This window comes from Pseudophryne corroboree, chromosome 3, assembly GCF_028390025.1.
Source record: "Pseudophryne corroboree isolate aPseCor3 chromosome 3, aPseCor3.hap2, whole genome shotgun sequence".
Lineage (NCBI taxonomy): Eukaryota > Metazoa > Chordata > Amphibia > Anura > Myobatrachidae > Pseudophryne > Pseudophryne corroboree.
The window spans coordinates 12,583,987-12,600,311 of record NC_086446.1 but is presented as its reverse complement, the minus strand read 5'-3'; the positions used below and the strand labels follow the sequence as shown (position 1 = coordinate 12,600,311).

Sequence of the window (16,325 nt, the reverse complement as noted above, 5' to 3'; positions counted from 1 at the left end):
CTGGGAACTATGAAGTGGTTCTGGGTCCTATCTACGGTATGGTCCCTTGAAGCCAGCGACCTCCCATGGTGCATTGCACATGCATGCTCAGAATACCGTTGGCCAAATCCAGAACTGATACAAAGAGCGGACTGGTGATCTCCAGTAGTGAGCTCAGTTTTCGGTTTGCCTTCATGTGGCTGAGAACCAAGAGGTAAGCTGCAGAAAAATGAGAGTTAGGGTAAAACTTTCCTTTGTTAACTCTCTTTCTTCGAAGTCCATAAGGTCCACAGGGATTACCATGGTGGATGCAGGTGGTGAAGGACCTGGGCACCAGTTAAGTTTTTGGTATCCCAAGATGCATTGGTCCTCCCCCCACATACCACACCTCCATGCTCAGCTTTGTCAACAAGTCAAAGGCAGGAGCAGGATAGGAGAGAAGGAAGATTGTGGCACACACAAGAACACACACTCTCTGATAAGTGTAGGGAACCGGTGACCAAGAAAAGTCACTCATAGAAGCCAGGTGCGTCAGGGTGGGTACCCTGTGGACCCTATCGACCTCAAATAAAGAGAGTTAACAAAGGTTCCATGGAGCTCCACAGGGATTACTATGGGGATATCCCAAAGCAGTTATTTAAGGGAAGGGATGCTCCTGAGCGGATAAAAGAATCTGGCGTCCAAATGAAGCATCTTGGGAAGTCAATGTGTCAAAAGGCATAGAACCTAAGAAAGGTGTGGTTAAAGACCATGTAGCCACCTTGCACAGTTGTCCTGCAGACACGCCACGGTGTACTGCCCAGGAAGGACCCACAGAGTGAATAGAATGAGCTGAAACTGTAGCCGGTACGGGAAGGTCAGCCTGAATGTACACTTGTGATATAGTCATACGAATCCGTCTGGCCAGTCAGTTTGTCTGCTGGTCACCCCCTCTTGTTGAAGCCACAAAGGACAAAGAGGGAGTCTGATTTCCGAAGGGAACTGGAACGATCCACATAACTCCTTAGAGCACAGACTACATCGAGGGCTCCCCAGTCGAAAGTTTGGAGAGAGGAAGGCCAGTACCACAGTTACTTCATGAATATGGAACTGGGACATTACCTTAGGAAGTTAATTGGGTCTAGTACGTAGAACAACCCTGTCGCTATGAAAAATAAGAAAAGGGGAGTGACAGGACAGCGCTTCCAAATCTGATACCCTGCGGAAGCAATAGCTTTTGGTTTTTTTTGTTAACCACTTTAGATCCACTGATTCTGGAGATTCAAATGGAGAGTCCTGAAGAGCTCTGAGGACCACTGATAAATCCCATGGAGCTACCGGAGTTACATATGGAAGTTGAATACGAAGTACACCTTGGAGAAAAGTACGAACATCCGGTACTGGAGCAATTTTTTGTTGGAACCAGATGGAAAGTGCCGAGATGTGCACATTCAACGTTGCTAAGTGAAGTCCAGCTTGGAGGAAGGCGAAAAATCCTAGATATGCTAAAAAACAGTTGGTTATAGCACATTGTAGCGCACCACTGAAGGGATGTTTGCCACGTCCGATAATAGATACAGCCAGATTCCGGCTTCCTCACTTTAAGCATGGTCTGGACAACCGACTGTGAGAATCCTTTTGCCCTTAGGATGGATGACTCAAGAGCCACGCCATCAAATTGAGCTAGGTCTGGATGTAGACAGGGACCCTGAGACAACAAGTCTGGTCGCTGGGGAAGTGGAAAGGGTTCTGTAGATCGGAAAACCAATGACATTTGGGTTATGTCGGGACTACCACTATGATGGTACCTCCTTCTTGTTTTAACTTCCAAAGACCCTTCTGAAAAAGTGAAACCAGAGGGAAAACATATGGCAGACGGAAGGTCCACTATATGGCCAGGGCATCCATGAAGGCTGCTTCAGGAACTCTTGTTATGGACCCATATACTGGAACCTTGTTGTGTCTGGATGCTATGGGGTCCACATACGGCTGGCCCCACTTGTGTACCAGGAGCTGGAAAACCACTGGGTGTAGGGACCACTGTCTGTTGTGTACATTGTGATGGCTGATAAAATCTGCTTCCTAGTTTTGAACTCCTGGGATGAAGACCACAGGGATGAAGACCACAGAGATGACTAGGTGGTGGCATTTGGCCCACTGCAGAATGTGAACTACTTCCTTCATTGTCAACTGACTGCAGGTGCCTCCCTGATTGTTTAGGTTGATTACTGCTGTGGCATTGTTGGACTGGATCTGAAAAGGTTTGCCCTGAAGAGCTTCCAGCACCAGAATGAGTGCTCTGTAGACAAATCATAACTCAAGGTCGTTTATCGGTTAAAGGGTTTCTGCCAGAGTCCAACGGGCATGAAAGGTAAGTTGTCTGGTTACTGCACCCCATCAGGAGACTGATGTAGTACCCAATCCAGGATCCATAAGGGTCACCCCTTGTTCAGATGTGGAGCCACCAGATTAGTGACAGTCTGACCTTCGGAAAGGGGATCATCGTCTGGGACCTGAACTGATATGGCTGTCCATTCATCGAGGTCAGGATCAGGTGTTGTAGAGGCCTGGAGTGGAACTGGGCATACTCCACAATGTCAAAGGTGGATACCATGGATCCCAATACTTGCATGGCCGAGTGTAAAGACACACGATGACTGCTGAGCAAGTGGCATATCTGCTGTTGTAACTTTATGTGTTCAGGAAGAGCCTCTGGACCCGACATTACAGAAGAGCTCCCAGAGTATCATGCGTTGTGAAGGTGTGAGGGATGACTTATTCCAATTGATGAGCCATATGTGTTGTTGTAGGTAGGAAATAGTCAGCTGGAGATAGTTGTTTAGTACCTCTGGGGAATGTACCAAGAGGAGCAGGTCATCCAGATAAGGAAGAATTCTGACTCCCTGACAACGTAGCTGTGCTGCCCTAACCGCCATAATTTTAGTGAAGACCCTGGGCGCAGTGGAGAGTCGAAAAAGGCAATACCTGAAATTAGTAATTTTGGTGAATAATAGCAAACCATAGGAATTTTTGGTGGGGTGATACTATAGGAACATGCAAGTAAGCATCCTAAATGTCTAGACACCATGAAATCCCCCGACTCCATTGCTAGAACAATGGAGCGTAGTTTACGGAACTTGGGTACTCTGACAAACTTCAGAGATTTGAGGTTTACCATAGGTCGATAAGACCCATTGGGTTTCTGCACCAGAAAATAAGATTTTACTCACCGGTAAATCTATTTCTCGTAGTCCGTAGTGGATGCTGGGGACTCGGTAAGGACCATGGGGAATAGACGGGCTCCGCAGGAGACTGGACACTCTAAAGAAAGATTTAGTACTACTGGTGTGCACTGGCTCCTCCCTCTATGCCCCTCCTCCAGACCTCAGTTAAGGAAACTGTGCCCGGAAGAGCTGACATTACAAGGAAAGGATTTTGGAATCCAGGGTAAGACTCATACCAGCCACACCAATCACACCGTATAACTTGTGATAACCATACCCAGTTAACAGTATGAACAAACAACCTAGCATCAACCAAAGGATGCCAACATAACTTAACCCTTTATTAAGCAATAACTATATACACGTATTGCAGAAAGTCCGCACATGGGACGGGCGCCCTGCATCCACTAAGGACTACGAGAAATAGATTTACCGGTGAGTAAAATCTTATTTTCTCTAACGTCCTAGTGGATGCTGGTGACTCCGTAAGGACCATGGGGATTATACCAAAGCCTCCAAACAGGTGGGAGACAGCGGATGACTCTGCAGCACTGAATGGGCAAACACAAGGTCCTCCTCAGCCAGGGTATCAAACTTGTAGAAATTTGCAAAAGTGTTTGTACCTGACCAAGTAGCCGCTCTGCAAAGCTGTAATGCCGAGACCCCTCGGGCAGCCGCCCAAGAAGAGCCCACCTTCCTTGTGGAGTCGGCTTTCACTGATTTTGGATGCGGCAATCCTGCCGCAGAATGAGCCTGCTGAATCGTGTTACAGATCCAGCGCGCAATAGTCTGCTTTGAAGCAGGAGCACCCAGCTTGTTGGATGCATACAGGATAAACAGCGAGTCAGTCTTCCTGACTCCAGCCATTCTGTTAACATAAACCTTCAAAGCCCGGACCACGTCCAGCAACTTGGAATCCTCCAAGTCACGAGTAGCCGCAGGCACTACAATAGGTTGGTTCAAATGAAACAAAGACACAACCTTTGGTAGAAATTGCGGGCGAGTCTGCAATTCTGCCATGTCCATATGGAAAACCAGATAGGGGTTTTTACATGACAAAGCCGCCAATTCTGACACACGCCTAGCCGACGCTAAGGCCAACAGCATGACCACTTTCCATGTGAGATACTTTAGCTCCACGGTCTTAAGTGGCTCAAACCAGTGGGATTTCAGGAAACCCAAGACCACGTTAAAAACCCAAGGTGCCACTGGTGGCACAAAAGGGGGCTGAATATGCAGCACTCCCTTAACAAACGTCTGAACCTCAGGCAGTGAAGCCAGTTCCTTTTGAAAGAAAATGGATAGGGCCGAAATCTGGACCTTTATGGATCCTAATTTTAGGCCCATAGTCACTCCTGACTGTAGGAAGTGCAGGAATCGACCCAGCGGGAATTCCTCTGTAGGGGCCTTCTTGGCCTCACACCAAGCAACATATTTTCGCCATATACGGTGATAATGTTTTGCTGTCACATCTTTCCTAGCCTTTATCAGCGTAGGACTAACTTTATCCGGAATGCCCTTTCCCACTAGGATCCGGCGTTCAACCGCCATGCCGTCAAACGCAGCCGCGGTAAATCTTGGAACAGACAGGGCCCTTGTTGTAACAGGTCCTGTCTGAGAGGCAGAGGCCATGGGTCCTCTGTGAGCATTTCTTGCAGTTCCGGGTACCAAGTCCTTCTTGCCAATCCGGAGCAATGAATATTGTTCTCACTCCTCTTTTTCTTACAATTCTCAGTACCTTGGGTATGAGAGGAAGAGGAGGAAACACATAAACCGACTGGAACACCCATGGTGTTACTAGTGCGTCCACAGCTCTCGCCTGAGGGTCCCTTGACCTGGCGCAGTTCCTGTTTATCTTTTTGTTGAGGCGTGACGCAATCATGTCCACCTGTAGGAGTTTCCATCGATTTGCAATCAGCGTGAAGACTTCTTGATGAAGTCCCCATTCTCCCGGGTGGAGGTCGTGTCTGCTGAGGAAGTCCGCTTCCCAATTGTCTACCCCCGGACTGAACACTGCTGACAGTGCTTGCACGTGATTCTCCGCCCAACGAAGAATCCTGGTGGCTTCTGCCATCGCCACCCTGCTTCTTGTGCCGCCCTGTCAGTTGACATGGGCCACTGCAGTGATGTTGTCTGACTGAATCAGCACTGGTTGGTCTCGAAGCAGAGGCTCCGCTTGGCTTAGGGCGTTGTATATGGCCCTTAGTTCTAGGATATTTATGTGCAGACAAGTCTCCTGACTTGACCACAGCCCTTGGAAGTTTCTTCCCTGAGTGACTGCCCCCCATCCTCGGAGGCTTGCATCCGTGGTCACCAGGACCCAGTCCTATATGCTGAACCTGCGGCCCTCGAGGAGGTGAGCACTCTGCAGCCACCACAGAAGAGACACCCTGGCCCTGGGGGCCAGGATGATCAGCCGATGCATCTGAAGATGCGATCCGGACCACTTGTCCAACAGGTCCCACTGAAAGATCCTGGCATGGAACCTGCCGAAGGGAATGGCTTCGTATGACGCCACCATCTTTCCCAGGACTCGCGTGCAGTGATGCACCGACACCTGTTTTGGTTTCAGGAGGTCCCTGACCAGAGTCACGAGCTCCTGAGCCTTCTCCTCCGGGAGAAATACCTTCTTCTGGTCTGTATCCAGAATCATGCCCAGGAAGGCCAGACGCTTCGTAGGGATCAGCTGCGACTTTGGAATATTCAGAATTCAGCCGTGCTGCCGCAACACTTCCTGAGAGTGTGCTACGCTGATCAGTAACTGCTCCCTGGACCTTGCCTTTATGAGGAGATCGTCCAAGTATGCGATAATTGTAACTCCTTGCTTCCGAAGGAGCACCATCATCTCCGCCATCACCTTGGTAAATATTCTCAGTGCGGTGGACAGGCCAAACGGCAGCGTCTGGAATTGGTAATGACAGTCCTGTACCACAAACCTGAGGTACTCTTGATGAGGCGGATAAATGGGGACATGCAAGTAAGCATCCTTGATATCCAGAGACGCCATGAAATCCCCCTCTTCCAGGCTTGCAATGACCGCTCTGAGAGATTCCATTTTGAACTTGAATTTCCTCAGATAAATATTCAGGGATTTTAAATTCAAGATGGATCTGACCGAACCGTCCAGTTTCGGTACCACAAACATAGTGGAATAGTAACCCCTTCCCTGTTGAAGGAGGGGAACCTTTACTACCACCTGCTGGAGGTATAGCTTGTGAATTGCCGCCAGCACTACCTCCCTTTCCATGGGGGAAGCTGGCAAGGCCGATTTTAGGTAACGGTGAGGGGGCGTCACTTCGAATTCCAGCTTGTATCCCTGAGACACAATTTGTATAGCCCAAGGATCCACCTGTGAGCGAACACACTGGTGGCTGAAATTTCGGAGACGCGCCCCCACCACTCCTGGCTCCGCCTGTGGAGCCCCAGCGTCATGCGGTGGATTTAGTGGAAGCCGGGGAGGACTTTTGTTCCTGGGAACTAGCTGCATGGTGCAGCTTTTTTCCTCTACCCCTGCCTCTGGCAAGAAAGGATGCGCCTCTGACTTTCTTGCTCTTTTGTGAACGAAAGGACTGCATTTGGTAATACGGTGCTTTCTTCGGCTGTGAGGGAACATAAGGCAAGAAATTTGACTTTTCTGTCGTAGCAGTGGAAACTAGGTCCGAGAGACCGTCCCCAAATAATTCCTCACCCTAATAAGGCAAAACCTCCATGTGTTTTTTAGAGTCGGCATCCCCTGTCCATTGCCGAGTCCATAAGACCCTTCTGGCAGAAATGGACATTGCGTTTATTCTAGAGCCCAGCAGGCAAATGTCCCTCTGGGCATCCTGCATATATAGGACAGCGTCTTTGATATGTCCCAGGGTCAGTAGAACAGTTTCCCTGTCCAGGGTATCTATCTCCTCAGAGAGATTATCAGTCCATGCTGCTACAGCACTACACATCCAGGCCGAAGCAATTGCTGGCCTCAGTAGCGTACCAGAATGTGTATAAACAGACTTCAGGATAGCTTCCTGCTTTCTATCCGCAGGATCCTTTAGGGCGGCCGTATCCTGAGACGGCAGGGCCACCCTCTTAGATAAGCATGTCAACGCCTTGTCTACCCTAGGGAAGGATTCCCAGCGTAACCTGTCCGTTGGCGGGAAAGGATACGCCATCAGTAATCTCTTGGAAATTACTACTTTCCTATCAGGGGAATCCCACGCTTTCTCACATAATTCATTTAATTCATGTGAAGGGGGAAAAGTCACTTCTTGCTTTTTCTCCCCATACATATAAACCCTCTTGTCAGGGATAGGGTTTTCCTCTGATATGTGCAATACATCCTTCATCGCTATAATCATGTAGCGGATGGCTTTAGTCATTTTAGGCTGCAACTTTGCATCATCGTCACTGGAGTCAGACTCCGTGTCGGCATCTGTGTCAACCATCTGGGATAGTGGGCGCTTGTGAGACCCTGACGGCCTCTGCATTGTAGGATCAGGCATGGGTTGAGACCCTGACTGTCCCAAGGCTACAGCTTTATCCAACCTGTTATGCAAGGAGCTTACATTATCATTTAACACCTTCCACATATCCATCCAATCAGGTGTCGGCACCGTCGGCGGCGACACCACATTCATCTGCACTTGTTCTGCCTCCACATATCCTTCCTCATCAAACATGTCGACACTGACGTACCGACACACCGCACACACACAGGGAATGCTCTGACTGAGGACAGGACCCCACAAAGGCTTTTGGGGAGACAGAGAGAGAGTATGCCAGCACACACCCCAGCGCTATATAACCCAGGGATTACACTGTAACTTAGTGATTACCCAGTAGCTGCTGTTTGTGATCGTTTGCGCCTAAATTTATGTGCCCCCCCTCCCTCTCTTTTTTTACCCCTTTTTGCACCTGGATACTGCAGGGGAGAGTCTGGGGAGCGTCTTTCCAGCGGAGCTGTGAAGAGAAAATGGCACTGGTGTGCTGAGGAAGAAGGCCCCGCCCCCTCAGCGGCGGGCTTCTGTCCCGCTTCTATGTGTAAAAAATGGCGGGGGCTCAAACATATATACAGTGCCTGACTGGATATATGTATTATTTTGCCAAAAGGTACCTTAATTGCTGCCCAGGGCGCCCCCCCCCCCTGCACCCTACAGTGACCGGAGTGTGTGGGTGTGCTGCGGGAGAAATGGTGCACAGCTGCAGTGCTGTGCGCTACCTTAAGTGAAGACAGGAGTCTTCTGCCGCCGATTTCGATGTCTTCATTCTTCTGCTGCTTCTGTACTTCTGGCTCTGCGAGGGGGACGGCGGCCCGGCTCCGGGAACGGACAATCAAGGTTAGGTACCTGTGTTCGATTCCTCTGGAGCTAATGGTGTCCAGTAGCCTAAGAAGCGCAACCTAGCCACAGTTAGTAGGTTTGCTTCTCTCCCCTCAGTCCCACGTAGCAGAGAGTCTGTTGCCAGCAGAAGCTCTCTGAAAATAAAAAAACCTAAACTAAAATACTTTCTTCTTAGCAAGCTCAGGAGAGCCCACTAAAAGCACTCAGCTCTGGCCGGGCACAGATTCTAACTGAGGTCTGGAGGAGGGGCATAGAGGGAGGAGCCAGTGCACACCAGCAGTACTAAATCTTTCTTTAGAGTGCCCAGTCTCCTGCGGAGCCCGTCTATTCCCCATGGTCCTTACGGAGTCCCCAGCATCCACTAGGACGTTAGAGAAATAATTTTGAATAGAACCTAGTTCCGCATTGAGAGCAAGGGACTGGTATTATCTCTATTGACTGCAGGAGGGATTGGATAACCTTTTGTAGGGCCGAAGCCTTGCTGGGGTCTGAAGCGGGGCCTGTGAAAAAGAACTGTTGAGGGGTCGTCTCTTGAAGGAGACAGTGTACCCATGAGAGACCACTTCTTGCACTCAGGCGTCTGTTGTAGTTTGGTGCCAGGTGTGCTCAATCTGAAGAAGTTGGCCTCCCAATCTGGGGTCCCCCCAGGAGGAGGCCCACTCCATCAGGCTGCGAGCTTGTCGTCACATTTGGCTGGTGGCCTGCTTGGACCTAGGTTTTGTAGTATTAGTAAATATTTTTTGTCTAGGGAAGGTCTGGCTTTCCCTTGTGGGCAAAAGGCACGAAAAGTGGATGTCCGAGCTCTTGGCGTACGAGCCAAGGACAGAAAAGCCGTCTTGGCAGCCGTTAGTGTAGCCACTATTTTATCCAATTCCGCTCCAAATAAGATATCCCCCATGAAGGGTAAGAATCCCAATGCCTTCTTAGAATCCATGTCCGCTTTCCATGAGTGGAGCGAGAGGATGCGTCTAGCAAGGACTGAGGTAGCCGACGCTTTGGAGGCCATTCTCCTATCCAGAGTTTTCTTTAAGGAAGACGTTGAAGGAATAGGCAAGGTGGGTGATTTCACCAAACGTGCGCCATGAGAATCCACCGATGGGGGAATCTCTCACTTTATACAATCAGTAGCTGGAAAAGAGTAGAAAGAAGTTAATTGCTTAGGAAGCGGAAACTTCTTTCCCGGAGTATTCCAAGCTTCACGCCTGAGTTCCATAAGGTGTTCAGGCTGAGGAAACTCCTCCTTGGCGCTTAAAACGGTTCAGGAGTTTTTCGGTTCAGGAGCAGGCTCATCATCCTCCACTTTGAGGATAGATTTGACCAGTACTGACTGCAGCCACAACCAGGGTAAGTGACCCTCCTCCCCTCCTGAGGGGGACCATTTGAGAGAGACATCAGCCTTTTCTTCACCAGATGATGCCTCTGAATCTGTAATATGTGCAGATTGAGAGGATGGGACAGTACACCTAATGGCCCTATAGGGTAAAGCCCTGTCATTCAGTAACATCTGCTGGAAGGTCACAGAGGTTTGTGTCAGGATCTGTACCGAGGTAGAGAGCACATCCACCGAAGGAGATTAATGGCTGTGACTGGCATAGCCGGAGACATTGGGGACTGATATAGCAGTATGCACCTACTGAGGAACTCCCACAGGGGGAATAACTGCAGGAGTAGCCAGGTGGTCAGCTATCTGACTCAGTAACTGAGAAAAAGGAAGCCTATGGGGGTTCCTGCCTAGACACTGAAGGAGCTGGCTGGTACCCAGAAACTGAGGTAGGTGGAATATAACAAGCTGCACAAAACCCGTCCTGTATAATGTCCTGATGTGACAGACCTGCAGAACAGGACTTGCATGAAATTAACAGAGGTGCCTCAGGATCTTTGTGACCCTTGCCTTTACCATACATGGCTACTAGGGAATCACAGGGCCTAATTCAGACCTGATCGCAGCAGCAAAATTGTTCTTCAATGGGCAAAACCATGTGCACTGCACAGAATCAATATCACCCACCTAAATCTAACTCACTCTGCACATGTTAGATCTGCCCCACCGGCAGTGCACATGGTCTTGCCCATTAGAGAACAATTTTGCTGCTGCGATCAGGTCTGAATTAGGCCCACAGTATGGTAATCGTTACAAAGCAATGCTGACAGATTTGTGACTATTTGCACTAGCTCTATAGAGCAGTGAATATTTTAGAACCCTTTAACTTGCACAGGGAAAATACACTCCCCCTGTAGGCGGCGGCTTTCTGATCGCAGGGCTGCAAAAATCGCTGCGTTGTAATCAGGTCTGAATTCCCCCCTTTGTCTGTGTGACAGGAAGGAGGAAATTGATCATGCAGTTATCTCCTTTTACAATGTAATTTATTTATTATCCTGATTGGATGGAAAAGAAGACATGGAGGGCTTCCCCCCTGAGATAGTGTATTACTGTATAAAGAGTGCTGAGAGCCCTGTGTAGGTATTATACCATCTTCTTTCTGCTGTAAACATCTGGCTGTATGATATCCCCTGGAAAAAGGGGAGGGGCCTATTCAGGACTTGATTTCAGCAAATAAACATCTTTTGCCTCCAGACGACCGCTTCATCTTGCGACCAGCAAGGGTATGCCAAACGTATCCCCGTTCTGCCGTCCAGGGTAACCCTAGCGTCTCCAAGCTCCGCCTTCAGCCAACTACCGTGCAAGTGACCAGTGGGGATCAGTCACCGCCACACAGGGGTATTAAGACAGCGTGTCGACGCATACGGAGCAGAACCGAGCCACAGGAACAAGAAGTCTGGTGGCGGCGGCATTGTACCCGCCCACTGCCCAGTGGGTGGAGTCAGTAACTGGCGATTGTAAGCGTGAATCCTCTAATTGGCCAGGTCCCGTGTGACCTAAACCCATTCCGTGACCATGGGACGCGAAGCCTTAGGAAGCGTCTGGTCACAGCGCTCTGTTCCTCTCCACTACATATATTGTTTTATGTGATCACTGACTAAGAAGCTGCGATTCACATACAAAATGAGTGTCATATAGCCATTATTTTAAGAGATCTTGTCTTTGTATATATATTTCTCTACACGTGTGTGTTACACCGTTACCTGTGCGCCTCTTCATCCGCTACTATATATAATTCTTAATAATAATAAACTTCTGCTTGTTATTTTTAATAACATTATAGTAAAGTGTGTAATAACTCTCCATGTGATATTTGTCATGGAAAACCTTCTGTTATAAACACCCAACTGAGAACAGGGCCGATGGCGTAGGAGGGTGTAGTATAAGAGATTGCAGAAGTGACTGAGCAAGGAGAATATGTTACTACTGTAATAAGTGTTTATTACTCACCTGTGCCGATATCTGTAGGGATCTCCTCCTCCTTACACTGCTGATCACCCCTCACATAAGTCTCTTCTTCTCCCGATATACCTTCTGCCTTTATATCAGTCACATACGTCTCTTCTTCTCCCTCTATATCTTCTGCCTTCATATCAGTCACATACGTCTCTTCTTCTCCCTCAATATCTTCTACCTTCATATCAGTCACATACGTCTCTTCTTCTCCCTCTATATCTTCTGCCTTCATATCAGTCACATACGTCTCTTCTCCCTCTATATCTTCTGCCTTCATATCAGTCACATACGTCTCTTCTTCTCCCTCTATATCTTCTACCTTCATATCAGTCACATACGTCTCTTCTTCTCCCTCTATATCTTCTACCTTCATATCAGTCACATACGTCTCTTCTTCTCCCTCTATATCTTCTGCCTTCATATCAGTCACATACGTCTCTTCTTCTCCCTCTATATCTTCTGCCTTCATATCCGTCACATACGTCTCTTCTTCTCCCTCTATATCTTCTGCCTTCATTTCAGTCACATACGTCTCTTCTTCTCCCTCTATATCTTCTGCCTTCATATCACTCACATACGTCTCTTCTTCTCCCTCTATATCTTCTGCCTTCATATCAGTCACATACGTCTCTTCTTCTCCTTCTATATCTTCTGCCTCCATATCAGTCACATACGTCTCTTCTTCTCCCTCTATATCTTCTGCCTTCATATCAGTCACATACGTCTCTTCTTCTCCCTCTGTATCTTCTACCTTTATATCAGTCACATTCATCTCTTCTTCTTCCTTTACATCTTCTGCCTTCATATCAGTCACATACGTCTCTTCTTCTGCCTCTATATCTTCTGTTTTAATATCAGACAGACGTTCTTCCTAAAAAACAAACACTATAATGACATTTGCATAGTCAGATTAAACGGAGGTGAAACAGTATAATATCAGTGTATAAGACACACAGCTCCTCTACAGATCATATAGTGACAGTCACTTTGGTATATTGGGGAGACCCTAAATCCCACCTACCTGATCCTCCTGTGGGATCCTGTGATTCTCCTCTGTAGAATCCTGGGAATACAGAGGACGGGGACATCTCTCTGGGGTATCTCTGTTACTGGGCCCATCTGTAGGGGACACACAGTGACTGAGTACAGTGTATATATGTGATTATCAGATGATGTGTGTATATAGGGGCCCCCATACCTGCTCTCCCCTATACAATACATGACAGTCTCCTCTTACCCAGTGATGTGAGGGGCCGGTGATTCTCCATCATCACGTACTTGTACAGACCCGTGTTCCTCTATATACTCCCCCTCCTGCATGGAGACATAGACAGTGACGTCCTGACACCTTATATGCACCTGACACACACAATGATACAGTCATCACCCAGACACATCCCCTGGTGTTACTGTATAATGCCCCATTCCCAGCAGTCACCTCTCCAATCATCACCCGGACACATTCCCTGGTGTTACTGTATAATGCCCCATTCCCAGCAGTCACCTCTCCAGTCATCACCCAGACACATTCCCTGGTGTTACTGTATAATGTCCCACTCCCAGCAGTCAGCTCTCCAGTCATCACCCAGACACATTCCCTGGTGTTACTGTATAATGTCCCATTCCCAGCAGTCACCTCTCCAGTCATCACCCAGACACATCCCCTGGTGTTACTGTATAATGTCCCATTCCCAGCAGTCACCTCTCCAGTCAACAGCTGAATGATATTGTTGGTGAGTTCCAGGATCTTCTGGTCATTGTGCTTCTCATGTATCAGTGAGTGAGGTGGAGGCACCGTGATGGGGCTCTGGGTCCTGCTCAGTCCTCCTGACACATGGTGATGGCTGCTGGGTGTCTCACACTCACCGGATGTCTTCCTCACTACTGTGTAATCCTGTGTATTGGGGACGACATCAATGAAAAGTTGAATTCATCTCCACCTAAATGGGGCTGATTATTCGGGTGTTCATGGTGCATAATATACAAGCGGAGTCTATTTTTTTAAAATATGTTTTCATTGACTCTGAAGCGTATTGAACAAAAGATCAAAGAGATGAAAAGATGGAGATAACACGCAGAGGAAGCCAGCAGGGACATAAGTAACATTCTCCTCGTTTCCTCCCACACTCTAAGAAAACACAGGTAGGTTAATTGTCTCCCAATGAGAAATGAACCCTGGTGTGTAAGTGTGTGTATGTACATGTGTTTAGTGCAGACTGGATGGGCCAGGTGGTTCTTATCAGTCATCACATTCTAGGATTCTATGATTGGGTAGTGTGGAACCGGCAGGAAAACAACAGGCGTTAGGCTCCGCACCCCACAACCCCCTCCCAGTATAATACCTGCACACTACACCTGGCCTTCAGTTTCATTTTCTAACAAAGCCGCATGAACCCTCAGGAATAATACAAACAGCAATCGTCACAATAGAAGACGATAGGGTGGGAGCTCAGTGGCCCCCAGCTAGATTAAGAAGGGATTTTATGGTGAGTACTACAATCAATATATAAGGAGATTTATGGTATAACTTACCATTGTTAGATCTCTTTCTGCGAGGTACACTGGATTCCACAGGGAAAAACATTGGGATGTAGAGTAGGATCTTGATCCGAGGCACCAACAGGCTAAAGCTTTGACTGATCCCAGGATTCCTTGCACCGCCTCCCCTATAGCCCCGCCTCCAGGCACTGGAGATCAGTTTTGTTAACCAGTCCAATGATAGTAGTTTGTAGCCACACAGAACCACCTTCTCCCGATGGGAAAAGGTACCAGAGGCTAATGCCACACAAACCTAAAGAAGCTAACTGTGTCAGGGTGGGCGCCCTGTGGAATCCAGTGTACCTCGCAGAAAGAGATTTAACAAAGGTAAGTTCTTACCATAAATCTCCTTTTCTGCAGAGGGGTACACTGGTATTCAACAGGGAATAACATTGGGGATGTCCTAAAGCAGTTCCTCAAGGGAGGGGACCCACTGTAGTGGGCACAAGAACCCGGCGTCCAAAGGAGGCATCCTGGGAGGCAGAAGTATCAAAGGCATAAAACCTGATGAACGTGTTCACAAAGGACCATGCAGCCGCCTTGCACAACTGTTTGAGGGACGCACCCCAGCGGGTCGCCCAAGAAGGTTCAACAGACTGAGTAAAATGGGTCTTGATAGTAGCAGAAACTGGAAGACCAGCCTGTGCGTAAGCTTGTACAATCACCATTCTAATCCATCTGGCCAAAGTTTGCTTATTCGCAGGCTAGCTCCATTTGTGAAAACTAAAAAGGACAAAGAGAGAAACAGATCTCCTAAGTGAGGCAGTTCTCTTCACATAAATACGCAGAGCCCGTACCACGTCCAAATACTTTTCTTTTGAGGACAGACCAGGAGAGATAAAGGCCAGAACCACAATCTCTTGTTTAAGGTGGAAAGCGGACACCTTAGGTAGATAACCAGGGCGAGTTCTAAGAACTGCCCGGTCACTGTGAAAAAATAGAGAGGGTGACCTACAGGATAAGGCACCCAAGTCTGAAACCCCGTCTAGCAGAGGCAATAGCCAGCAAAAATAAGACCTTAAGAGTAAGCCATTTAAGGTCCACTGTCTCAAGAGGTTCAAATGAAGATTCTTGTAGGGCAACAGACAAATCCCAAGGATCCACAGGAGGCTGAATGCGTAAAACACCCTGAGTGAAAGTATAAACGTCAGGTAGAAACTCAATTTTTCTCTGAAACCAGACCGACAAGGCTGAAATATGAACCTTGAGGGAGGACAGACAAAGGCATATGTCTAGGCCCTGTTGCAGAAAGGCCAAAAAGTGTGGTAGTACTGAACTTGTATGCATCGTAATTCTTAGCCGCACACCAGGTGAAGAATTCCAGACCCTATAATAAATCCGAGCCGAAGTGGGTTTACGGGCTTTCAACATAGTTTGAACGACCGCCTCAGAAAATCCTAGTAGACTCAGGGCTCCTGATTGAGGAGGCCTGGGCATTGAGGAAGTAGAAGAGGACACTCTATCGAGAGACCCTGCAGGTCTAAGAACCAATGCATTGAATGGGTGCAGTATTTGGAAGGCATGCTGTTCCTTGTAGTGCCAATGGGAGATCCTGGGGGTGGCTCCTGGGTAAGTTAGCTCTCTGTCTGGATGTGTTTTAGTAATAGCCTTTATCATGAGGCCTACTGTAACAAATTACATGGCCCCATGTGGGCACTGCCATTATGTAGTGTTAGGACTGCTGACATCAGAGAAGCCGTGAAGTGGCGCAGCAGCTTAAACATGTGTTTGCAAACATGTGTAAACCAATTCTCTGAATTTATATTACCAGATAGATTCAGGTATGGTTACAGGTAATTTTTTAGTGTGCTGAAGGGAAATGTAGTGGTGGGATTTGCAACCCCTCCCCTCTCTGTTTGTCTGTGCTCCTTCCCCCTTTCCAGCACCTGAAACATAATTATCTCCAAGAATGATCGAGCTTTTACCATTGTTTTTCTGCTAAGAACC

At 48.0% G+C, this 16,325-nt stretch overlaps 2 protein-coding genes across 3 annotated transcripts in view; one reads left to right on the top strand and one right to left on the bottom strand.

The window, feature by feature from the left end:
* LOC135056945 (uncharacterized) overlaps positions 1-16,325 on the top strand; it is a 904,883-nt gene that overhangs the window by 830,342 nt on the left and 58,216 nt on the right. The window contains exons 15-16 of the mRNA XM_063962726.1: positions 2,299-2,329; positions 9,252-9,558. Coding sequence (XP_063818796.1) covers positions 2,299-2,329; positions 9,252-9,558 — 338 coding nt within the window. The remainder of the gene's footprint in view (positions 1-2,298; positions 2,330-9,251; positions 9,559-16,325) is intronic.
* Positions 1-16,325, bottom strand: part of LOC135056956 (zinc finger protein 665-like) — a 44,569-nt gene that overhangs the window by 4,725 nt on the left and 23,519 nt on the right. For both annotated transcript variants that reach the window (XM_063962749.1, XM_063962750.1), the window contains exons 2-5: positions 13,543-13,734; positions 13,078-13,154; positions 12,862-12,959; positions 11,835-12,711 (exon numbers count right to left, since the gene is read on the bottom strand). In XM_063962749.1, coding sequence (XP_063818819.1) covers positions 11,835-12,711; positions 12,862-12,959; positions 13,078-13,111 — 1,009 coding nt within the window. In that variant the 5' untranslated portion in view covers positions 13,112-13,154; positions 13,543-13,734. The remainder of the gene's footprint in view (positions 1-11,834; positions 12,712-12,861; positions 12,960-13,077; positions 13,155-13,542; positions 13,735-16,325) is intronic.